Here is a 24,939-nt window from a genome sequence, read left to right as displayed (position 1 = left end):
ACCTCTCTTTCTCTCAAGTACTTAAGTCGGTCATTATACCCATTCTCTGTGGTGCAAAGTACAGAGTGTGCTATCGTTATACAAGTTTGACGCAGTACAAGTTCAAAACACATTGCTACATATTGCAATCATGAAGGCAGCTTTCGCTTTATTGGCTTTGGCCACTTCGACTCTCGCTCAAGGGATTCAGGAAAGATGGTATTCAAGTCCTCCTGGTTATTCAAGCCCGCCTGGGTATCCCGTCGAGACTGATACTACTACTTGGACTACTTATACTTCAACCACTATCTGTCCTGTAAGTAAGATTCATCTTGTTGACGTGTTGTATCGTTAGGATGGAATGAAGATTGTGGGATGGTCGTAAAGATTCCTATTGTTTGATTTCGTTTAGAACATTGGATGAATTCATCTCTACTTCCTATCTTTCAGATCAACATCACCTTGTCAAAGGGTGAGTGGTGTCAATGTTCAAGAGCTTTCTCACATTTGAGAGGAATTTCGTCTTTTTCATTAGATGAAACCTATCCATTAAGTCCAAGAAAGATTCAAATAGTGATGAAGATCTCATACCATAATGGTCACATGCTGCCACGTTTAAAGGCAAAAGCTTATTCGTTTCTGATAGGTCACTTCAACCACCACCGAAGAAGGAACAACGAAATGGGTTACAAGTATCGCTACATCAACCGTAGTTGTCACTAGTTGCGTTGGAGGCTGCGGTGGAGTTGTCACTGTACCTGGCCCAACTGGATGGGCAACCACTACCACCGATGTAAGAACATTCCATAACGTTTACTTACCATTGGGATTGACTCATTTTTTAGGTTATCGTTACGTATACCACCACCTGCGCGGTAACGGAGACCGTCACTGCTCCCGGAAATACCTACACAAAGACATACACCACCACTTCTATTGTCGAAACTGGTAAGAATTTTCAGGATTCACCCAGATGTTGACGAATCATTGCTGATATCTGAGTCTAGCTGTACCCACCACGATCGTTAACACTGTCACTGCGCCTGACACTACACAGACGTATGGAATTCTTTTTAAATCCCTAAGCTGTTCTTAAACTAATATCTTTTGTAGTGTTGAAACGGGAGTGGTTGTAACTCTTACGAGTCTGTGTCCTATTACCGAGACAACTACGATTTCAGGAAAGGAAGAGACAGTCACTTATACGTCAACATCAATGTATACAACTCACGTTCCTACATATATTGAAGTTACAGCCACTGCTCCTGACAATACAAAGACGTATGGATTCTTCCTAATCTTTACGCCCTATTCTTGAACTAATGGCTTTCGTAGTGTTGAGACTGGGGTGGTCCAAACTCTTACGAGTCTTTGTCCTATTACCGAGACAACTACGATTTCAGGAAAGGAAGAGACGGTTACTTACACATCGACGTCATTGTACACGACGATCCTTCCCACTTATGTCCAAGTTACAGCCACTGCTCCTGATAATACAAAGACGTATGAATCCTTCCCAAATTTCTACGCTTTTATTCCTCGACTAATGTTTTTCACAGGGTCGAGACCGGAGTGGTCCAAACTCTTACGAGTCTTTGTCCTATTACCGAAACTACCACCATTTCAGGAAAGGAAGAGACGGTTACTTACACATCGACGTCATTATACACAACAATCCTTCCCACTTATATCCAAGTTACAGCCACTGCTCCTGATAATACAAAGACGTATAAATCCTTCCCAAATTTCTACGCTTTTATTCCTCGACTAATGTTTTTCACAGGGTCGAGACCGGAGTGGTCCAAACTCTCACAAGCCTATGCCCTATCACTGAAACTACCACTATTTCAGGAAAAGAGAAGACCATAACTTACACATCTACATCGTTGTACACAACGATCCTTCCTACCTATGTTGAAGTTACAGCCACTGCTCCCGACAAGACGGAAACGTAAGCAAGCCCGTTTCACTCTCTTCTCTTTGGAAGCTAACTTCTTCCTAGCGCTGTCACTGGAGTTATTTCTACAATAACTTCTCTCTGCCCAGTCACAGAGACAAAGACAGTCTCGGGAAGCCTGGTAACTGTCATCTACACAACTACTTCATTCATTGTCACAAATGTCGGAACCACCGTCGAAGTAGCAACTACTCTACCTGCGAAAACCACCACGTGAGCATTCCTTCTTATATGCGAGGGCAACAAACTAATAAGCAAAATAGTATTGCAACTGGAGTACTTCAAACTATCACTAGTCTTTGCCCTGTTACTGAAGTCGAAACCGTTTCTGGAATCGAATATACTGTTACAAAGACGTCAACTAGCCTTATAGTTACTGATGTATATACCACGGACTACTCAAAAACTACTTTACCGGGAGGAACTAAGACGTAAGTTTTTGGGCTCTTGCTCTCCATTTGATATTTTGGCTAATTAAGTGTAAAGAATCGAAACTTACGTCTATCAGACGTCTACTAGCTTATGCCCAGTCACTGAAATCCAAACAATCTGTATGAATCCCATTCCCAAGTTTCACATGTATTCAATGTTTCAAATGACTTGAATGTTCGAAGAAATAAATACTGATAGTCACCTTCTAGCTGGTGTTCCGATCACAAAAGTATATACCAGTACAATCGTCACTGAAGTCCAGGTTCCTACTACTATTGTTCAATAGTGAGTCAATCCTCCATCGAAAGTCAAAACATTGAGCCCAGACTAACAAGCTTCAGCACTACAACTCAAGCTACTGAATATAAGACTACTGATGTATACGAGACGACTACATGCATCGAAAGCGTATACACAACCATCAGTGCTGGATCAACGTAAGCCCAAAAATTTCTCTTCCTACCCGAGAAGCATTATAGTCTGACATCTTCATAGCATCGTTTTGACCGCCACCCAAACAAACACCATCCAAGTGACCGCAGTTCACATCTTGACATCTACCCTCCCTGCCGCAACTGGCGAAACCACCGTTTATGCAAGTATTCCATTCTCTTATCTCTTTCCACTTTCTCCCCACACCCTTCTCAACACACTCTAACCTCATTCCCAGATTCCAACCACAATCGGCCACACCATCGAAACCATTGCCATCGTCACCGTTCCCTCCATCGTCCGCACCATCATCCTCGGAACAACCTACTACGCAAACACAACCCACGTACAAACATCAACTTACATCCAACCCAGCACTTTGACCGTTGGGGGCCAGACAACGAGCTATTTCGTTCAGCCTAGCGTTAGCGTAAGTAGTATTGCGGCGACCAGCGTAGCTACGATTGCGCCTAGTGCGCCGGTGGAGGCGAACAATGCGGGGATGAATGCACCGGGGTTGGTGATGGGGTTTGTGATGGGGGTTTTGGCGCTTTTGTAGATGGATGAGTGGGTGATGGGGTGGCATTTTTCTTCTCTCTCTTTTTTTTTTTAAGAAGAGAAGATGCTTCGATGCTTGGTTTCTTTTCTTCTCTTCTCTTCTCTTCTCTTCACTGGACTGGGTGGATGCATATACACACAATGATATGAAGAAAAGAATGGGGAGCATTATGGATATGGATTCGGATATGGATAATATTGAATGGCATGAGAGAAGGAAGAAGATAACGATACGAAACGATACAATGGATGTGTTAAGGATTGGATATTGGATATTTGAGGGGATACTTTCTTTGATGAATTTTATTTGGAAAGCGGATGGGAAATGAATGGATGAGAGGGATGAGTGAGAGGGGTTTTAGGGGGTAATTCTTAATTTATTTGTAGATATTATAATTCTATTCTATTCGATTCGATTTTGTCCTGTTCTATCTTGTGTTGTTCTATCTTGGGTTATTTCTTCAAAAATGGATTTATAATTATATATCTAATCCGTGGATTCTCCAAACCGCAGTCTAGCAATTAAAATTATAAGAATTTTTATTTACTTTTTGAAAGTAAGTTTGTAGGTAGATAGATAGGGAGGTTGGAGAGAATGGAGGTTGGAGAGAATGGAGGTAAGAGGGAGGTACCTATACATATCCATCAAATTCCACATCTCAAACTATCTATTTACCTAGATAGTAAGTATCTTACTCATCTTACTCATCTAAATTGATTAATATGAACAGAACTAGGTATCTAAACTAACATGACTTAAAATCCTATATTATCCTATGAATATTTTCTCATTCTTATTTACCTAGGTATTTAGGGATATTAAGAAAAAAGATTTCTGAGATGTTCGCTGGCTTGATTGGTTCTCTTGATTTTTGATAACTCTCCTCTCCTCGCCTCGCCTCCTTTACTCCTCATCTCATCTCCATTTCTAAAGTTTTTATTTTCATCATGCCCAGATATTCTAATTCTGACTCTTAACTCTTAAATCTCGACGTATTCTTTAATTTTTCTTCTCTTCACTAGCTTCTTTCTTATAATTAGATATATAGATAGGTAGATAGACAAATTCCTAGATAGATAGATATTCAAAAATTCTCTATATAGTTCCTCAATATTCGCTGATTTCTTGGATGATGTAGGATAGATAGATAGTTGATATCTTTAATACCTAGGCATGTAATTCTGGAAAATAGAGTTATTATGGTAATGTATCTACATCTATATCTATATCTACATCTACATATCTGGATCGAATCTCGCAAGAATTCTAATCACTAGGTAAGTAATTCAATATTCCAAACCAATCCGTCATCTCGAGCCCTTATATATCAGCTTACTACCTCATACCTACCATAGCATTTGAATACTCCAAGCTTTGATTATTAAACTATAGTTTGTATTATTAGATACTCTGGGTTCTTTTTGTGAAGGTATTCATTCTATATGAAGTGATTGTTGAAAAGTATTGAGCTGGTGGATATGAGATGCTACGGTTAGGTTATATATATATATGCTAGGGAGTATTAGTGAATTGGTATGGATCTTGTGGTACCGGTGTAGTGATGATATTGTTTTGTTTTTCGAGGGGGATGGTGGGTATTTGATGTGTGTGGTGTGGTGTGGTGTTTTGAGATGGGATGGGTGGGATGGTTATGGGTGGTATAGTGATTGGTATAATCTAATCCAAGGTGGATGGTGAGGAAGAGGATTGTAGTTGTTTTGTAGTTGATAGGTTTGTATAGAATGATGAGATGAGATGGGTGGGATGGGTGAATAGAGAAGTTATTGATCTGTCGGTATGGTGTGATGGAATTCGAATAGAAAAGTCTGCTACTTTGCAAGATAGTGTAAGTAAATAGAATAAATAAGCATTCTCAAGATACAATAATATAAAATCAATCCACAATGATAATTAATAGATATAACCATATCATTCAATATACATCAACAGGTATATATATCCAACATAATAGATGTATATATAATTGAGGCTCAAAAGGGTAAATCAAAATCGGATCCAAGAATTGTGCGGGGTTGAATGAGATTTCTTGCTAATGGTGGCACGTGTGGATCATTGGGTCTTGGGTCTAGAACTTGTGGGATTGGAGTCGATCGATGATGTATTAAGTAAGGTGATTAGGTAGGTGTTGGTTACTAGTATTGGATCTAGTAGTTTATAAGTATGCGTGTGGTGCATTTGTAGGTATGTATCAGATCTAAGATAAGATAGATACTAGGTAGATAGATAGATGGAGATCTGATAGTCTTTTATCGAGGTTTGAGAATGAATTTTATATTTATGTTTAGTTAACTTACCTAACTAGTTTAGCCAAGAGCGAGAGAGAGAAGAAATTATAGTTAGTCAAGAAATATCGAGTCTCGGAGTAGTTGTAATAGGAAGATTCAAATATGACAATCTAATAGATAATCATATATGTGAAAATTGATCCAAGTAAAAGAGATTTCATATATTCGCTGGTTGGAGATCGATCGACCGAAGAATGTCGAGGGAATAAAGTTGGAGGGTACGTTCTTATGCAGAAAAGTGGAGATGATATAGGGCAAGCACGAACGTAACGCGTAAATAGAAAGCACAGATGGTAAGTGAGAGTGTGAGTGAGAGTGAGAGAGAGAGTGAGTAGTAGGTATGAGAGTGAATTAACTTTGGATAGGATTCTTGATGAGGATGGAAGGATCTAAGTGGATGTGATGGGTGAGATGGATGTGATGAATGGATCGAGGAATGGATGCATAGCTAATAAGTATTGCGTAGTACAAGTAATAAATAAAACAAGTCGGCGTTTAAGTGGTTCGTACTAGTTGTAGATGACACAGGAGTAGAAATGCTTAACGGTAACTACCTAGGTAGAGATGATACTCGACTGGTCTCTTACATAATCACTCGAGTATTCGTAGTGTACCAAAGAGTCATATCAATGTCTTCTTTTGATATCAATCAGTTAAGAGAGTACTATGTAGCCTATTGTAGTATCAAAGTATAAAGTATACAGTACCAAAGTATCAAAGTATCAAGATCCCACCGTCTCAAGATCTCAGTATCAGAATATCCAACCATCCAACCATCAAACCATCAAAGTCTTGGTGTCAATGCCGAGGTGGACCGTTCTTGGGAGGTATGCGTAAATAACCATTTAGTACGCGTTCATCAATATTGTCACTGTCATTGTACTTCATATGATCATTCTGAGATTGTTTAATTTTTAAAAAAAAAGCTCAATGAAGTCATCATCATCACTTGGACAGATAGCAAGTACAGAAAACTTACTCTAGTCAATAACTAGCACGCCTGGACACTTTCTTCCATTATCGATAGTCAATTTTATGGAGAAGAGGAGAAGGACGGACTCATGAAAAAGTGCGCCGATTGTTTTCCAACTCATTTTCAACCAATCATATAATGACTGGACACTTTCCAAAAATGTAAAAAAGGTGAACAATTAAAAGGCTACCAAATTTCGCGACCAAAGAGAAATTCTCCTCCAAACTTCTTTCAACAATCAAATCCAACAACTTTATTTAAATACTCATTCCTCTGACTTATTTATACACATACACACACACACACATATATTCACACACACACACATATATTCACACACACACACACACAATACCACACAATAAAACCTCAACTCTCGATTCAAAAATAAATTCAAACATAGAATTGTTTCCTATATCTTGATCGTCACAAATTCACAAAATTATAACCAATTATATCTCCCAATTTCCCCCTTCAGATCCAAATCTCCCAAGAAATACAAAGGGCAAGGCAAGGAAGACAAGGCACGCTCGTAAGTAAGCAAGCAAGTACCTTAAACAAGGACGCGACTTCCGCGTGACGGGTCCACACGATAGGGAGAGAGGCGATTGATCGTATTGCATTGCATTACATACGTGATTATTGAAGGAAGGAGAACCGCAAAGAAAAAAAAATTGTTTCTTTTTAAACAAATACAATTCAATACAATACCATTCAATCCAATAATCTCATCACGACATCTCAATTAGCTTAACAATTTGCTGCTTGCTAATTGCTGAGATTGCTGTTAAATCAATCCATCAATCATTCCGTGGCCCTTTTTGCCCGTGGTAAGTGATTTCATTATATCATCCGTCGCATCGTTACAACCTTCCCCTCCCCTCATTATAGGTTCCAACTCTTTGACACTTTATTCGCAAGGGGTACTGCACCTCTCCCCCTCCCCCTCCATCTCCCGTTCCTCGACGACACAATACTCATTGTTCTCTCTAGTTGTCAACAACTATCCCCAGCCGTACCCATTCACACGACAGACAACTTATGCGCAATAATCACCGGGTCAACGCTGTCGCAAAAAATTATGCATACAAAAATGCCAGCCTCCGCTAAACGACCTTATCGTCGGGATTCGATGAGGGAAGAGATTGATATTCCTGACTCCTCGCCTTCTCGCCCTCCGAAGAGAAGAAAGAGGGTAAGTGCACTTCATCGTGGCGCATATGCCATTCCCACTAACAGGAGATGTAGGCTTCAGAACCCAAACCTAAATCCAATCATTCAACCTCCAACCAACAACCCGTACCCGAGATGGAAAACCAGGAAGAGATTATCTTTAAGCTTAAGAAACACTTGGGATTATTTAGTGTTGTACAAGTTCTCGAGGACCATGCGGACGATAAATATGAACAAGAGTACGGAGGAGGAGTTCAAGCTTTCGCAAAGTTGGCTGGAAATGGTTGGACTTATTACGTCAAGGATCAGGAGGTCCAGATTGGGCGCAACCCGGCCGAGGGTCAAGAAGAAGTTCCAGGAGCTGTTGCGGAGGTCGATATTGATCTGGGCCCAAGTAAAATGATTTCGCGACAACATGCCAGAATATTCTTCGACGATGGCTGGCGAATTCAAGTCAATAGTCGCAACGGAGCCAAAGTCAACGGTACGATGTTTGTCCGCAATCACGAGCCAAAAGAGTTGCATAGTGGAGATGTAATCAATGTCTCGGGTATTGAGATGATATTCGTTTTACCCGGAGGTCCTTTCAAAATTCATCCGGAATACCTGCGAAAAATTGAGAGTACCGTGGACGATGGAGAGGAAGCCGATGAAGTAGAGGAGGACGCAGAGGATGTAGAGGATGCTCAGAGAGATAGCGAGGAACCTTCGGATGTTCCTTTGCCCCCTTCAACTAATGGAGCCCGCGCTCAGAATGGAGTTCCGCAAGCGATTGCTCCAGCGCCAGCTAATTGGCAACGTGCTGCTACTCCTCGCGCTTCTCTCAAAGTCCCAAGTTCTGCAAAGAGACCCCCTACTGGCTATTCGGCTGGCGGTACGATGATCATGAATGATTCTGAAAATGTCGACCTCAGTCTTGATTCCAATCATCATATCAAGCCTGGTTACAGCTATGCGCAAATGATCGCGCAGGTAATTTTTGAAGCTCCAAATCAAATGTTGTTACTGAATGGCATTTACCAAGCCATTATGGCCAAATACGCTTATTACAGATTTCAAGCACCCGGCGGCTGGCAAGTAAGTTACCTAGTATCTGTTTCATCCTTTGATTGACTCCAAACTAACGAGGTAAAAAGAATTCTATCCGCCACAACTTGTCGCTTAACCAAAATTACGACAAGATACCACGTGGAAAGGATGAGCCTGGCAAAGGTAAAAAGTGGTTTATCAAGCCATCGTGCTATGATACAATCGCAGCACTCGCACAATCAGCTCCTGGCAGAGGTGGTGGCCACCGAGGATCTTCACAGCCAGTATCACCAGCCGCCGCTGCCGATCGAGGGTTTGATGATGAATCCAGTCCGGATTCCGTCGCTAGAAAAAGGAAATCTTCAGCTTCACGCTCACCACGTATGAGACCACACCAAACTAACAGACCGCAATTTACTCCCGAACGGGCCCCCCGGATTCAAAACTTACAGCATGATTTCCCCGGCGATGGAAGTCCACTACCTAGACATTATCGACGAGTTCAGAAGAACGCCCCTGGCTTTTCTGATAATTTGCCCAATTCTCCACCCACCCTCTCATCTTCTTATCAACAGGATGATGGTAACACGTTTGTCACGCCAGCTCCCCACCGTGTTTATCCTCATTTAGCACCGCCAAGTACTGCGCAGCGACCAAGTCAACATATGCCAACTAGCTCGCCTGCTCCATTTTGGACATTCGCTGACGGTACTCCTAATCATGGATTTCGTGGTTATGATAATAGCCCTATCAAAAGGTTTCAACCCAGCGTTATTCCCGATAGTAGTCCACCTCCAATGCGACGGACTCCAGCTCCGAGTCCTACCAAAAGTGCAGTTTTGGGAAAACTTCAGATGCCAGATGTTGATGAGGTTGAAGAAGAAGAAGAAAAAGGGTTTGATCTTACAAAGTAGGTTTCTCTCCATTTTCCTATTGCAAAACATCTATTGACAATTTTATCAGGGGATTCCAAAGTATTTCTCAATTCCACCTCGAGAGTGTTGCAAAACTTACTGCGACACCTGTATCGGGCTCCCTTGCGGCTCGTATTTGAGTTACCTCGCCGATACAAATGGTCTTTGTAACTGTTGAATTTGTTTTCTTTTTACCTCTGCACAGTGTGAGGGTCCACCTTACCTACTAGCTTTATTTGCAAGCAAATTACTACTATATCGACGATTATACCTCCTGGACACTCCACCAACTCACCTTCACCTACTCATTTATATTTACATCGATTCATGATGTGGCGTTCTGCAAAGCAGATTATCGGATTGGAAGGTTATTTGATTATGTTAAATTTTCCCCACGAGTCTTATATGTTAAGGTTGGGAGTATGGGTTATGCGTTTTTGTTATGTACATTTATGGGTGGGATTGGGATCGGTGTTTATTTAAAATGGGAAAGAAAGGAAGGGAAAGAGAATGGGGAATGGGGAATAGGGGGACTTGCATTTGATATTTGGTTTTTATGATGGATGGATGGACGGATGGGTGGGTGGTATACTTTAGACATGGACGGTTATGATTCAATGGTTATGATGAGTGGGTAGGAGCTCATGGGGAGGAGGACAATGGATTACTGGTGCCGCTAGCCTGGCTTTGTTTGCTTTTTGGGAATGTATGTATATAGGAAGGTGTATAGGATTGAGGCTATTTATTAGTTAGGCTTTGATATCAAATTTGCTTGGAACCTTTGTAAGAAAGAACGTTGAGGAGAGAATCAAGGGTTTGTGAGTTTGTGAGATGGATGAGTTGGGATTGATGGAGCTGTGGGTAGGTACCTAGTAGGTATTTAATGAATCTTGGAATGGGAGGAAATCTGCTATGTATAATATAGGTATGCTACCGAAGAATGATGTATTGAAAGACTTTATCTACAATCATATGTATGCCTCGCTCTCCCCCCCCACTCATTTCGATACTAGACTTTATGGGAAGGGAAATTTTGAATCTTGGCTTCTTTGCAATTCTCGTGTTGCGAAATTCTCCTAAGTTAGGCTAATATAATTATTGTGATACCAAAACGCCCTTTTTACAAATCCATAAACTCCATCCTTCCTAACAAAAGATTGACTTTTCTTGACGTGCTTTTTGGTAAGTCCTTGTAACATTGCTGATCCAGGTATTGGCGATTCGAAGGAGGTCAGATGGAATAATCTCGTTGTTTCCAAACCAGCTTCTGGTGGCCAGCCGCAAGCCATATGTGACATCAATCTCGAAATCGGGTGCTTTCACAATTCCCTCAATCATCCATCTCCATATCATCAGCCTCCTCCACACCACCATCAACCAACTCCTTGAGCCTGATCTTCTGCTTTCCAAACACACTTCTTTGCTCTCTCTCCAAATCCAACTCGTTGACCTCTTCTCCCAATTCCTCGAGTCTCTTCTTCTCGCTGCCGCGCATCTTGGGGAGCAAGTGCTCGTTCTCTGCAACCAATTTTCGGTTGGCTTCTCTTTGTCTGGCCACATTGCCTTCCATACGCTTCTTGTAGAAGACACGTTCGCGACGGGCCCGGATTTCGGATACACGTTGCATGGCTTTGAGGGTAGTGGCGATGTGTTCACGGTTGTAACGGACGGGAACGTTGCGGCGAGCGGAGAAGTTGAGGGTGCTGTCGACGACCATTTCTTTGCCCGCGGCTTTGCGGAATGCTTTGGTCCATTTGAGTTTACGGGGGTTACGCTTCATTTTGAACTAGAAGAGGGAGAATGTTAGTCAGAGCTTGGAGATTGAGCATCGGAGAGAAAGGTGCAATGGTGAGATGGGGGGTCTGTGGCGTTCTGGAGTGGAGGGAGATGGATGTGGTTTAGACGTACGTTCTTGTGGCATTTACTGCGGCAGAATCTAAAGGTTCGCGCATCGTTACGAACGAAGGTTATGCCCTTGCTTGGGTAGCAGGGCTGCGAGCAAAAATAACAGGTTTCAATTCTATTGATGAATTAGCAAAGGTAAAGATTGCGATAGATGTTTTTATCGTCAAGAAGATTGCAAAAGCCATTGAGATCTCGAAAGTCCATGAATTGCGGAAAGAGACTTGATGTTGTAGATGGGCGGGAAAGTTTCTTACCTCATGTTGGCGGTATTTCTTTCTAAACCAGCTTGTCGTTGTGCTGGATTGTCGATGGATAAGTATGGACTTCAGAAATTTTGGAGGAATGTCCGACTTTTTTCACTAGCGCCATCCGATAAGATAGCGATGGCACGTGCTTACCATTTGAGATTCTCTCAAAACAAATATCCCCTGTTTGTCTCTGTTGATTTTATTATTTTTTCATATCGAAGAAGTTTCTCAAACCCTTCTTCTACTGTGATTATATAGTCGACTTCATCAATGATTTCGATCTTTTGTTGATGTGATAATCTCTTACATTCATCAAGTACCTCTTGTGACCAATTACAGTAGCGAGAAATTTGTATTTTGATATTTTCCTTCAAGAATCTTTAAGCTCGACACCTCAACATTTACAGATACAATGTCGCTCTATTATGAGGCAGCTGAAGTTCTAGCTGCTCCTACTAATCAGGGTGGTAGTTTGAGATCAAGAATTTTCAGCAAGAAAGACTTGAAATCGCAACCAGCTCAAATCTATGCTCTGGCGATAGAGACGTGTAAATGGAGTCCAGTTTTGAAGGATGTGATCGAAAATGCGGATTTGTTGCGTTTAGAGCGAAAGGTTAGTATTGCGATAGATTGAAACTTTGAAATAGTAGCTGATGTTGTTTATAGCTAACTCCAACTTTGTCTCTTCTTCTCGTCCATGACTTACTCTTGGCAAAGAGAGGAATTGCTCTCCCAGCTACTCATGGTTTACGAGCCTCAATTGAGCGGCATAAGGGGAGGTTGCAAGCCGAGTTGACCAAGGCAAGACTTCGGAGAAAAATGAGCACCATGGAAGCTTTAAAAGCTTATGTCGAGACAGGTCAGGAGAATGCAACTGATACATCCGAAGCACCTTACCCTCGTTGGATACGTATCAACACTTTAAAGACTACTCTTGAAGATCAACTCGAATCTACTTTTACTGGATTTGAACGTGCAGCGACGATCGATGCTGTTAGACACCGGGGGTCTAAACGCTTATATATCGATGTTCACATTCCAAATCTCATTGCTATATCTCCAAATATTGATCTCTCAAAGAGTGTAGCATACAAGTCTGGAGAAATCATCTTCCAGGATAAAGCGTCATGTTTTCCAGCATATCTCCTTGATCCTCTTGCTGAAGACGGTGATATTATCGACTCTTGCTCAGCACCTGGTAACAAGACCACTCATATTGCGGCTATTTTAGTTGATCGACTTCCTGAACCAGATGAATCTACTCAAGTTATTCACGCATTTGAGAAGAACAAAGGGAGGGCTGAAACTCTAGAAAAGATGGTCAACTTGGCAGGGTCGAATACGTTTACTACACTTCATGCTGGATACGACTTTTTGAAGACTGACCCGAATTCTGGTACATACAAGAATGTTGGTGCTTTATTACTGGATCCCAGTTGCTCGGGAAGTGGAATTGTTGGTCGGGATGATATGCCCGAATTACATCTACCAGGTATTAAAGAAATCGTTGCCAAGCCTTCTAGAAACAAAAAGAAGCCGAAGAAGGCACCGGAGCCAGTGGAGACAAGTAAGAAGGAGACAAACAAGAAACGGAAGCGCGAGGAGGATGGTGATGCTTTGGAAGTAATGGTTGATGACGATGGAGTGGTTACTGCTGTCGATAGCGATGCCGAACTAAAAGCTAGATTAACAGCTCTTGCAGAGTTTCAGTTGGAACTACTTCTTCATGCATTCAAGTATCCTGCTGCTCGAAAGATCACCTACTCCACTTGTTCAATCCATGCCGAAGAAAACGAATCTGTTGTTCAGAAGGCTTTAGCCTCTGATATTGCAAAAGAAAGGGGTTGGAAAATTCTTCGTCGTGACAATCAAATCCGGGGTATGAGGGAATGGCCTGTTCGAGGCTTTATAGAAGCATGCGATGGTGATGAAGTGGTTGCAGAAGGATGTATTCGAGCTAACAAAGGAGATGGGCATGCTACTATGGGATTCTTCTTGGCGGGGTTTGTGAGAGATCAAACATCAACTGTTGATCCTGAAGCCGGACTCCTGAGAGATGAACGCGGGCATCTCGTACGCGATTTAATGGGGTTACCAGTCAGAAAAGATCAGGGAGATGCAGAGGAATTTAACGTCGATGCCCAAATGGCACCTGTGGAAGCTCAAGATTTCTCACCGGAAGACGATGATGAATGGGGTGGCTTTGAGGAAGAGGTTGCACCGATAGTCGAAGAGAAAAAGGAGGTGCATGCAGTTATGGAGAAGAAGAAGGAAAAGGCCAAGGTCAACAAACATGCCCATGATGCGATCAAGAAACGTGTCAATATGAGTGTAAAAGACAAGAAACGGCAGAAAACAAAACGATAATGTAAAACCTATTAGCCGAGGTGTTGTATATTGAAATAGAATGATGTTGTGGAATACCCATCGTCACCAATACCTATTAATCGGATAATATGAACGAAGATGGGGTTTTGCCTTTTCATATTGGGTTCATTCGCATGACAAGCGCTCGGGATTCAATCTTGAATATCAACTATTCCTCCGGCACCGACACGGAATAGGAGCCAAAACCCCGGTTTCTTCAAGATGTTTGTCACATTCTAGACATAAGCATGGAGATAATTATTACATCCGCTATTGCCAAGATTTCGCTCGGCTATGTCGGCACCCGTTAGACTAGAATCTACAATGATACACCGCAAGATGTATACCCCATTTGGAGATTTCGATCCATGGATCCCTATCACTAAATTGAACTTTATTTTTTCCCATTTGCATAACCGCAACTTAGGCTTTTCTTGATCCACTAAAGGGTGCGTCCTTAATCAGACTTCATGACATACCGGGAAGAATTTCCCCCGGATGTGTATATTTTCAATAGATGCATTGCATAATGTAAATTTATCAGCATAACTCGTAAATGCTTACTCCGTAGGTATCTACTCGTCGGATGTTCCATCAGCGGTCAACGGAAAGGTGCTATTCAAAGTGGATTTCAAATGATGTTATATTGCAGATAATATATAATGTATGTTGTGCGCCGCAAAACGTTTTGAGTATTTTTCATATTCAATCTCGCATTTCCGTGGCCGAATAATTTGGCAGGGTTGCATTTAACCAACCATACCCCAAACTCGAATAAATCCGTAACAACATCATGGTTCGAACTTCAGATTCTAGTTCTTCAACTGCAATGAATATGGATAGAGATTTGGAAGAACAGAAAAATGTCCAAAAAAAGGCTAGACATTGGGAGTTGGTTTTCGATCAGATACATGTCACGCCCGAAGTACTCAATTACCCTTATAGAGGATCTGGGACAGAACAGGATCCTTATGTGGTGGAATTCATTCCAGGCGATCGCAGAAATCCATTGAATTTTACCATGTTGAAGAAATGGACTATCACTTTACTTCTTGCCTTTGTAAGCTCTCCCCCTTTTTGTATCGAGGTCTCGGTTATTATTCTCCGAAGTTTGAGCTGTGTGACGGATGGGGTTGAGACATACATACTTCTCTTACACACATACTAACTGTTGTTGAAGGCAACCTTGGCAGTTTCTTTTGTGTCCTCGGCATATACAGGCGGGGTTAAACAGATCATTGAGGATTTTAATGTCAGTACGGAAGTTATCACTTTAGGAGTCTCGCTTTTCGTCTTGGGTTTTGCGATCGGGCCGCTTATGTGGGCTCCCTTGTCAGAATTATATGGTCGACAGGTTCTCTTCTTTGGCACTTATGCTATGCTTACTGTTTTCAATGCTGGGGCTGCTGGAGCACAAAATATACAAACACTCTTGATCATGCGATTCCTCGCAGGCGCTTTTGGTAGTTCTCCTCTTACCAATGCCGGTGGAGTTATTGCCGACATGTTCTCTGCTTCTCATCGAGGAATTGCTATGAGTATCTTTGCTGCAGCACCATTCCTAGGCCCTGTTATTGGACCAATTGTAGGCGGCTTCTTAGGAGAAACAGAAGGTTGGAGATGGGTCGAGTAAGTTGGATTGCTTAATCACTGTTTATACTATGGCTCTAACACTATCGATAGAGGACTCATGGCCATCTTCACCGGAGCACTTTGGATTATTGGCACACTCACCATCCCCGAAACTTATTCCCCAGTCATCCTTCGTCGCCGAGCAAACAAGATGTCCTCCATGACCGGAAAAGTTTACAAATCCAGGATAGAAGTTGACAACGGCTCTAAATCTTTATCAGCAGAATTCAAAACGGCACTCTCAAGACCTTGGATTTTGTTGTTTACAGAACCTATCGTGTTCTTGTTAAGTTTGTACATGGCAATCATATACGGAACTTTATACATGATGTTCGGAGCATTCCCAATTGTGTACCAAACTGGACGCGGATGGAGTGCTGGTATTGGTGGATTGGCTTTCTGTGGTGTTGCAGTCGGGATGATGATTGCAGTTCTTTACTCATTGTGGGACAATAAACGATATAACGCTACAGCTGCCAAGCATAACAATGCTGCTCCACCTGAAGCTCGACTTCCACCTGCCCTCATTGGAAGTATCTGCTTGCCTATTGGTCTCTTTTGGTTCGCATGGACAAATTCTCCAAGTGTACATTGGATTGTCAGTATCATAGGCACTGCTCCCTTTGGATGTGGGATGGTATTGGTGTTCTTGAGTGTCATGAATTATTTGATTGATGCGTATGTTCTTTACGCCGCTTCCGTTTTGGCGGCCAGCAGTGTTCTTCGTTCCTTGTTTGGTACGGCGTTTCCACTCTTCACTTCTTGTAAGTATTATCCAAATTCTCCATGGCTGTGTGTCAAACAGATAACTAACTGTATGATTAGATATGTACCAAAATCTCGGCATTCATTGGGCAAGTTCAATTCCAGCTTTCCTCGCATTAGCCTGCGTGCCATTTCCATTCCTCTTTTACAAGTATGGAGCATCTATTCGAATGAAATGCAAGTTCGCGGCGGAAGCGGCACGTGTATTGGCGGAGATAAGGGGAGCTTCTTCAAATGAAGATGAGGCGGAGCAGACAATAGAGGATATGGAGGAACGGGAGGCGAGAAGGTTAAATGCCCATGAGGAGAGTGAGAAGAATGAAGCTGTTTAGGATGGAGAGAAACGCGAAAAGAAAATTAATGAATGAATGAGAAGGGAGTGCGATTAGATTCCTTTAGTTTAGCGGCATAGCGATCGAGGAGTTTTGATGTGTTTACGTTTACGATCATAATAGAAGTTAGCATTTTGAAGGTGTTGGGAAGAGGGAAATACACGGTAATGTAGGATTTGACTTGTTGTTTCTTACATTAGATATCTCATGAAGCATATGATAGATACTCGGCTCAAAAGTAAAACTATATTTTTAAAAACACAATGGTCCAGAATGATGGTGTAGGAAGTATGAGTACCTAAGTAGTGATTTCATTAAGGTGATGCGGCTTTGAATTCCTCCATAAGCCACATCCGTGCACGAGTCCCCCCATGTTGCATCCCATCCTTTTCCAACCTTCAAAACCCATTCATCACAGCTTCCTACGGAGATTTACACCATACTCATCAAGTTTTGATACAACATAAAATTGTAAATATGCACGGCGCATTACGAAACGTTCCTGCAAGCATTGGAAATGTGGATGGGTGGCACCGAATGGCCAAGTCAGAACCCTTTTGAATACTGAGCTGTTGGATTGATATTTGCTGAAGACCTCAAAGTTGCCTAAGCTGGTGAATTCAATACTGAATGCAATTTCGATTGTATATGTTCTGATACAAGTCTCGATTTCTGTCAATAATGTTGCAAGGCACATTTTTTGCTGTAAATTGTCGGCAGGATCAGCCCGTCCATACAATGCATAGTTAATTTGGTTATTGTGTACCTGCATCTATGACCAACTTTTGGTCACTCATCAGCACATCCATATCTGGACAACTCCCATCGAATTGCCATCGATCGTGTCTAAATTGCAGGTGGCGTGTCCTCCATATGGTTTGGTTGGGGAGAGGGAATCTTGATATCCCGTTCCGCTGGAACATCACGCCGCGAAGCCGCATTATTGATTTGATATCACACTCCTTATCTTGATTCATCCGAGATTATGGGGAATCACCCCCAGATCCTCCGTACCATTCTACATGATATTTCATCTTAGTTGTTCGAAGTGCCGTGGTTTGTAATATTCACTTGATTCCTTAGAGTAAAAAGTATCCTATAATCTTATTTACATCATGTAGGCCCTTTTCAATTTCGTATTCTATACCTCCGTCGTTACACTCTTGGAAATTTATCCAACAGTCATTCTTAATCATGGTTTCAATCCTCCCAGATGGAATGTCCAACATGGAGGCAACTGTTTCGTTTTTTATCATAGACATAATAGCCCTCATTTTACGCGTCATTTCCAGGATACAAACAAAGGGTACGACGACAACCGGGCGATTCATCCGCTATGATGACTGGTGGATTCTCGCAGCCTATCTGATGTTTGCTTCGCATTGTATTGTGATCATTTGCGGCGAGTACATACAATCACCAGAGCTGATAGTTCGTACTAACTGCATCGAATAGACATCACAAAGATATCAGGCACCCTCGAGCCATATCTAGTCATGGATCCAGGTCATCGATTGAAAATGCTCGAGGTAGAGTCTCACATACAATCTTGCTTCTTTGTTAGTCCTGAGTTGACACTCATGCAGTTGTTATGGATTGGCAGCATCCACTTTCCCTTCATCATCACGGCCGTTAAAATCTCAATATTATGCATGTACCGCTCTCTATTCAAAACGACCCCAAACCTCATTCGATGCGTGGATATAACAATGGGTTTATGCACAATATGGTTCATAATCACTGTATGCTTGACGGTGTTCGGGTGCACACCTATCAAAGCAGCATATAATCTAGCCCTTAGACTTGAACCCACCACACATTGCATTCCATACGGAGAGATAGTTCTTGGCTTTGAGCTACCCAATGCAATCTTGGATGTGATTATTCTAGCCTTGCCTTTTTTCGTCATCAGAGACCTACATGTCCCTATACGGAAGAAGGTGCTCTTGTTCTTGGTTTTTTTGGTTCGGTGGGTTGTAAGTAATTTCGTCCTTTCAACGATGTGAGTGACCTGATATTAACTAGCTTGTAGCGTTATTGTGACATGCATACTACGCATAGCATACTCATATCAGCCTCATGATCCAGAGCATTGTAGGAAACGTGAGATCATTTCGTTCTGAAAGTCACTAAAGTCTATATAGTTTCTGGATTCTCGACTGCGAACGAGTGGTTGATGATTGAGGAAGGTAGCGCTATTTTAGGAGCCTGCGTTCCGACATGTATGTTTGCACGAAATCCATTCTTCGATTCAAACTTCCTTCTGTCATCTTGTACTTCTTTTCATCTCCTACAGCTACTTCAACCCTACCGATTTCCTTACTGCTCCCAACTCTTTCTCTCATGGGCAATTACTGATTTCTCTTTTTTGCAGTTCGACCCATACTCAAAACTTATTTTAAACTTCCAAAATCTGTTAGCGACTGGTTCTCTTCGACGCTGGGTGCCTCAACATTAGCGAGCAAATTCTCCAAAAATCATTCGCGAATCAAAACTCAACCAAGTCAATTGAACGATCGATCTGGACCCTCATATCAGTTGGAAAAGCTATCAACAGCCCATCTTCAGCGTGGAAGAGAATGGCAGAACCAAGACCTCGACACAGATTCGGATGAAAGCCCACTGGTTGACAATAGGATTTGGGTCACAAGGCATATCACAACTACCAAATAGACAAATTGATCAGAACTAGGTTCTGTTAATAATATTATAATTCCATTATTTTCCCTAATCAATAGCTTACTACCTACTTATAATTGTTGCTCGCTTGCTCGAGATGAATGCTTGCTAGAGCTAAGATGGAATTCGTTCCATTTTTTGTATGTGTGGACACAAGCATCTGCTTCACTTGGTTCAAGTGGATCGATTATTTTCCTGTTGCGAATAGGTCGTCGATTCAGCCTCGCTTTATTCTCACGTGCATTTTGCTAAAAAGATGATCCAATCTCGTCTCATTTACAGATTTTGGAAAGATTCAAGTCGGCTTTATTCTCTATGGGTCTCTCTTCCTTAAGATATATTAGATCAGATGAAATACCAAAAAATGCATCATATCTTTTAGGTATGATTAAATAGGCTTCTGACTAATGCTGAATACTATATACTGTTATACATCAGTACCCGAACCATATTCCCAGAGAGTCTTAAGAAAGTGAATAGTCATATCAAGAAGTTGGTAATTCTAAGTTGGAAGTATCTGTTGATAGCCATGTTGGTTAGAGATTATCTCACCAGAAGGCCATCCAAAGGATTCTTCATGGCACAACAACAGGGTGGCTGGAAACATTAGGTCTTATACTTGTTCACTATTATGTTGAGGACTCTTTCGTCACAGTTTTCGGCCCTGTTCAGAAATTGGTTGGTAATGCGGCCTCCAAGACCTTAGGTAGGGAATTGCCTAACCATTAATAGAGGTTCTTTCGCGGTCTACGAGCCATTGGCCTGATCTGTTCATATTTGTTTTAACGTCGAAAGGCATGTTGGAAGGTTATCAGTTGCGACTCTACTTACAAAGATTGATATATTTAAGTATAAGAATGACAGGACTGCCATGAAAATGTAAATCAAAACAACATCCCCTTTAATTACTCAATCATCATTGCTATGACTTACTAGTATCAAATTCATTATATTGACTTTCATTTGCTAGTATCCAGTGCTTTAAACACCGTCATACCCTCAATAATCATACTGTTACAAGCGTCAACATGCCACACAATCCAGCTAGCCAAAGGGACAAATCCGGCAGAACTCCACGACCAACAACAAAGCCTCCGGGCGACAAAAGGGAAGGCGTGATTCTTCTCTTGGATCATTCTCGGATGATGAATGACAGATCATGAATCGTGAAGAGTTTGATAGAAATCTAAATTCTAATGCATCTATTCAAGAATAACTTTAAGAAAAAAGATGAAGCTCTCGCGAGACAGGCCCCTCCACAGAACGAATATGGGGATTTCTTGGGAAGCGAAGATTCTGGAGAGTGTAGGGATATTAGGTCAAAAACTTTCAGAGAAGAGGAAGAAGAAAAAGGCGGAAGAGGGAGAAAAAAGCAAAGGGAGATGGAGGAAGCGTGGGCGATGGCCCCCCCTCCCGCTACTTCCCATCCTCGACGCGGCAATGAATCTGGAGAAACCCCTTCTCGCAGAAACATATCATCTTCTCACAGAGAAAGAGCACCCTCCTGGTACAGAAAGAAAGTCTACCCCTGCTCGTTCTGAACCTAAAACACACCATCCCGCTCCCTCTCGCACAGATGCACCACAACTTGCCGCGGCCCCTCGTAAGGATAAGACACCTGCCAGAGGGAAAGAGAGCGAGGATAGTAATGTTAAAGCCATGTCTGACTTAAATCTATCAGGAAATTCCTCCAAGGAACCAGTCAGTAACAAAGCTGGAAAAGCACCCGAATCCAACGCCCCAGGCCGTGGTAGCAGTGCTAGTCAAGTCCCACAACTTAATCCTGGCTCCCCGAAGTGTTACAAAGTCATACCTGATGTTCATTACAAATTCTCAAAATTCGCCAACAACTATAAGGACAGATCGTTACACGGCGTCGGTCGCTTGTGTGCCAACTTCTAAACGTTGCAAATATGTTTTATTTCAAGGAAGAAAAAGAAGTTAAAGATCACATTGATGAGAAGCATCGAGATGAGGTTTGTGGTTTTATTGGAGATCGGGATGATAGAATAGAACATAGGAATACGTGTCGGTATCATGTAGGTCATGTGAAGAAAAGCGAAGTATGACGCTTATGTAGCTCGAAAGGAAAAGAAAGCAGATGGGGAAAGGTCAAGTGCTTCAAAGAACGCTGAGAATTCAGGGACTGGTAAGAGTTCATCAGGAGATCATAGAGACAGCAAACGCAAACGAACTGCTGGAGGGTAAGTAGTTAGTTGGTGTGAATGGCTTTGGGATAATAGAATATTAGTGGTTGATGGGTAGGCGTTAGGCGTTTTCCCTTTTGGTGGTCAAGTATTTAGCATCAGCATTATGAAAATCGATAAAAAGGGTGTACCAACAGATTGTCTCTAGATCCCATGCGTCGTGATTAGTCAAAATACACTCGTGACATCTCGCAGTTGAAACAGGCGTTTTGTTTACAACTTCAAAACTGTAAGATGATATTGGTATCAAATACCACTTTGTCTTCGATAGGTCTACTGATATCCTATTGTTCCTTATGTTTAAGGTGAGTACCTCGACTCCACCACATGCACTATTTGATAGTTTGCCATATGCATGAAAAGCTATCTATTCCTTTATAATACCCGAAGCTAGAACTCAGTCTCCAATTTAGGGATTACAACTCTCAGATTCTTTTCCAATTTCCACTTTGTTGCATCCCTAAGAAATCTCATTGTCATATGAAAAGTTAACTCAATCTCCTGGATCTCTTAGGGTTATTTCACGTGTAAACTTCATCACACATCACACACTAGCACATTCCTCTAGCTCGAGGATTCGGTTGTTGTTTTCCAAAAATTGGATGTAAATTAATAGACACATTATATCGAATAGTGCCATGTTGGATGTCAAATTACCAGATATTAGATACTATACACGATGTTCCAATCCTAACACAACAGCATACCTGGTAACCGCGGTACTAGCTTTTGGCTCAAACCATCTCGATTTCCAATATATAGATAAGTAACGCTAAACCTCTCAGCTGTTGATTCCAAAATTCTAAGAAGCTAGCATATATAAAAGCGCTAGTCATATCAACTATTTAAGCTCAAATGGCATACTCAACCACAAATTTGATATTCCTACATCTCAACAACACAATTATGGTAGCAAAGAAAAACTTAGAAAACTAACCACCTAAAGCATAGAGAAGCCTAGTGGAAAATTGGACAAGCCAAGCATCTTGTATCTTCGCAGTGAAGTGTCAAGAGATGGTATATCATCATCTAGAACCCCACGTAGAGAAACGAAGAATCAAGACTACTTGATAGATAAAATAAACAGGTCAGATATTTCGAGATGAGATTAAGATTTACTATTAAGGATTTAGACGAGTGATAATAAGAACTATAAGATACTAAAAACTTGAAGAAAAAGGGTGATAAGAGAAGAGCAGTGGATGGAAGAATGGTTAGGCGCAAGAGAGTATCAGACAACTAAACAAGAGTATTTATCTAAAGGAGATGAAAGAGAATTGCAGGTGCTGGAAGATTTATTCAGTACTTGAGATTAAGCTTGAGGTTGAGTTCGAGGTTGATGGAATTGAGACTCAACATGAAGAGAATGGTAGGAAGGGAAGAGATTGAAGATGAAAGGGGTGGGGGGTATTACTATTCAGAGAATGTGCTGAGAAACAGCAATAATCAGATTTAAGTTCCCTCCGAGCTGAGAAAGTTGGACGATGTTAACATAATAGTAGTGAACAGCTGATGATACATTCGCAAAGAATACACAGTATTGAAAAGTTTGCATTTAACACCCCCAAAAACTCCATCAATGAAAAGACTCAACACCCAGGTTCTAAACACCGGTAAAGTATCCAGAATCATACATCTAATCATTTCTTCGTATGTTCACCCTCATCACTAGCAATAGAACAGTGTTTCCCCAGTCCAAACAAGATCCCCACAATCCCCAATACGAACCTCGCTCTCAGCTCTCCCACAAAACCAACACCCAACCAACAGAGACCAACAAGCATTCCCAAGGCTGATGCGGCACTGTACATGCCGAAGTGAGATTTCTATATCCAACACCAACTAACTTTACAGTAGCGCACTTATTATATGCAATGCGTATAATAAGCGGGCACTGGTCCCCAACATTTGTTTTCACTTCCCTAAATCGAATATATCCATCTTTGTAGAATAAAAAGTTACCTGCTAGAGCCTCTAGAGGCCTAGCCGTCCTATATAGTCTTAGACTGAACGTGGACGTAAATGAAATCAATCAATCAATTTACAGTAGCGCTCCAAGGCTGAACATAGTAATATTATCTCTGCGTGGAATGAAAGAATTAACAGGTGTACGTTTATGATTACTACGTCGGTGTTTTAGTTTGTTAAAATCGTTGGTGGCGCGGTATGAGTGATTATTGAGGGCCAGAAGTATGAGTTGTATTCAGGGTTAGAAATCTTGAGATGGTGTGGTAAGATGGATTTGTCTTTCACGTGAATGGATTTACAAATTGCAGTGGGGTGTTTGTTTCTGTAAGTGATAAAGAAATGTGTTACTTCAATAGGAGTATCTTCGTCTCGATTAGTGAAAGTGAAAGCTTCTCATCGAACAGCAAAATAATGCCAATTAATCTAATGCGGAGTTTCTAATAGTTCGGACTGTGTCCCGACAATGGAGCACTTGAAATACCTAAATCCAACCAGAACACTCAAATGATCTGAAATGTTAAAGTAATTCTGAATGTTAGATCGCGTTGAAACATTAAAGCGTCAATCCAGCCCATTGAACACACCGATGTGATAGCGGTAACTGTAATGGCACAATAGCACAAAGACTAATATTATGAGACACCTGCATTACATTCCGCAGTTCCCGGCACTTGTCAATCCTCGATAAATGCTGTATTCGGCAGTTGGGGACCTTGGAGCGACCAACTGTTATGCCATCACAGGGTTTCAGCGCGGCTATCCAGGTATAGAAGCGTTGGTGTATGTCACTACGCGAGCTGATACTGTTCAGCTTGAAAGTTGAATAATATTGAATGTATTGGGCTCGAATTTGAAGGGCTTGAATATTCCTATCACGCAGGAACAATACTTCTCATTCTGAAAAAAAGTAGGCACCATAACGTAAAAGGAGCTCCTTATCGTGAACATCATAAACGGGTCTCAGTGTGGAGGCATCGACCTTGTTTGTGCCTCTGACAACCTGCGCGTTTAGTGAAGCCGCGGAGAGATTAAGTAGCGCAAAATTATTTTGTGCATGAGAACCATATATTGCCATGTGATGC

The 24,939-nt window shown here is 41.6% G+C and overlaps 8 protein-coding genes across 8 annotated transcripts; 7 read left to right on the top strand and 1 right to left on the bottom strand.

The window, feature by feature from the left end:
- Positions 1-130: 130 nt before the first annotated feature.
- On the top strand, positions 131-3,359 carry EAF02_006850 (uncharacterized protein; the record flags this gene model as incomplete). The annotated part of the gene is made up of 15 exons (XM_038902898.1): positions 131-295; positions 626-772; positions 825-927; positions 987-1,038; positions 1,093-1,260; positions 1,315-1,482; positions 1,539-1,706; positions 1,763-1,930; positions 1,982-2,149; positions 2,200-2,367; positions 2,423-2,487; positions 2,578-2,653; positions 2,710-2,805; positions 2,864-2,963; positions 3,039-3,359. 15 exons carry the CDS (start codon positions 131-133, stop codon positions 3,357-3,359), a joined length of 2,133 nt encoding a protein of 710 aa, XP_038757219.1.
- A 3,524-nt stretch (positions 3,360-6,883) lies between these two features.
- EAF02_006849 (uncharacterized protein) lies at positions 6,884-10,267 on the top strand. Its single transcript, XM_038902897.1, has 6 exons — positions 6,884-6,964; positions 6,985-7,468; positions 7,632-7,833; positions 7,887-8,888; positions 8,948-9,750; positions 9,804-10,267. The coding sequence occupies exons 3-6, from the start codon at positions 7,720-7,722 to the stop codon at positions 9,892-9,894; spliced, it is 2,010 nt and encodes a 669-aa protein (XP_038757218.1). The 5' UTR covers positions 6,884-6,964; positions 6,985-7,468; positions 7,632-7,719; the 3' UTR covers positions 9,895-10,267.
- Positions 10,268-11,084: 817 nt separating this feature from the next.
- Positions 11,085-11,918, bottom strand: EAF02_006848 (uncharacterized protein; the record flags this gene model as incomplete). The annotated part of the gene is made up of 3 exons (XM_038902896.1): positions 11,085-11,540; positions 11,663-11,774; positions 11,914-11,918. The coding sequence occupies 3 exons, from the start codon at positions 11,916-11,918 to the stop codon at positions 11,085-11,087; spliced, it is 573 nt and encodes a 190-aa protein (XP_038757217.1).
- Positions 11,919-12,319: 401 nt separating this feature from the next.
- EAF02_006847 (uncharacterized protein) lies at positions 12,320-14,274 on the top strand (the record flags this gene model as incomplete). The annotated part of the gene is made up of 2 exons (XM_038902895.1): positions 12,320-12,520; positions 12,574-14,274. The coding sequence occupies 2 exons, from the start codon at positions 12,320-12,322 to the stop codon at positions 14,272-14,274; spliced, it is 1,902 nt and encodes a 633-aa protein (XP_038757216.1).
- A 793-nt stretch (positions 14,275-15,067) lies between these two features.
- On the top strand, positions 15,068-17,003 carry EAF02_006846 (uncharacterized protein; the record flags this gene model as incomplete). Its single annotated transcript, XM_038902894.1, has 4 exons — positions 15,068-15,334; positions 15,455-15,903; positions 15,958-16,670; positions 16,732-17,003. The coding sequence occupies 4 exons, from the start codon at positions 15,068-15,070 to the stop codon at positions 17,001-17,003; spliced, it is 1,701 nt and encodes a 566-aa protein (XP_038757215.1).
- Positions 17,004-18,197: 1,194 nt separating this feature from the next.
- Positions 18,198-19,720, top strand: EAF02_006845 (uncharacterized protein; the record flags this gene model as incomplete). Its single annotated transcript, XM_038902893.1, has 5 exons — positions 18,198-18,434; positions 18,470-19,005; positions 19,036-19,097; positions 19,148-19,225; positions 19,378-19,720. 5 exons carry the CDS (start codon positions 18,198-18,200, stop codon positions 19,674-19,676), a joined length of 1,212 nt encoding a protein of 403 aa, XP_038757214.1. The 3' UTR covers positions 19,677-19,720.
- A 277-nt stretch (positions 19,721-19,997) lies between these two features.
- On the top strand, positions 19,998-20,292 carry EAF02_006844 (uncharacterized protein; the record flags this gene model as incomplete). Its single annotated transcript, XM_038902892.1, has 2 exons — positions 19,998-20,064; positions 20,141-20,292. 2 exons carry the CDS (start codon positions 19,998-20,000, stop codon positions 20,290-20,292), a joined length of 219 nt encoding a protein of 72 aa, XP_038757213.1.
- A 659-nt stretch (positions 20,293-20,951) lies between these two features.
- Positions 20,952-21,584, top strand: EAF02_006843 (uncharacterized protein; the record flags this gene model as incomplete). Its single annotated transcript, XM_038902891.1, has 1 exon — positions 20,952-21,584. The coding sequence occupies one exon, from the start codon at positions 20,952-20,954 to the stop codon at positions 21,582-21,584; it is 633 nt and encodes a 210-aa protein (XP_038757212.1).
- Between the last annotated feature and the right edge of the window lie 3,355 nt (positions 21,585-24,939).

This window comes from Botrytis sinoallii (assembly GCF_014898435.1).
Source record: "Botrytis sinoallii strain Bc 23 chromosome Unknown BSIN_011, whole genome shotgun sequence".
Lineage (NCBI taxonomy): Eukaryota > Fungi > Ascomycota > Leotiomycetes > Helotiales > Sclerotiniaceae > Botrytis > Botrytis sinoallii.
Note: the sequence above shows the minus strand (reverse complement) of the source record. Positions and strands in the feature narration are given on the sequence as shown.

What these genes read in the sequence shown, in the direction of transcription:
- EAF02_006849 (XM_038902897.1), top strand. Translation starts at nt 7,720, where the DNA reads ATGCATACAAAAATGCCAGCCTCCGCTAAACGACCTTATCGTCGGGAT. An exon ending in AAGCACCCGGCGGCTGGCAA is followed by an intron (nt 8,889 to 8,947) that starts GTAAGTTACCTA and finishes CGAGGTAAAAAG; the next exon opens with AATTCTATCCGCCACAACTT. An exon ending in AAAGGGTTTGATCTTACAAA is followed by an intron (nt 9,751 to 9,803) that starts GTAGGTTTCTCT and finishes CAATTTTATCAG; the next exon opens with GGGATTCCAAAGTATTTCTC.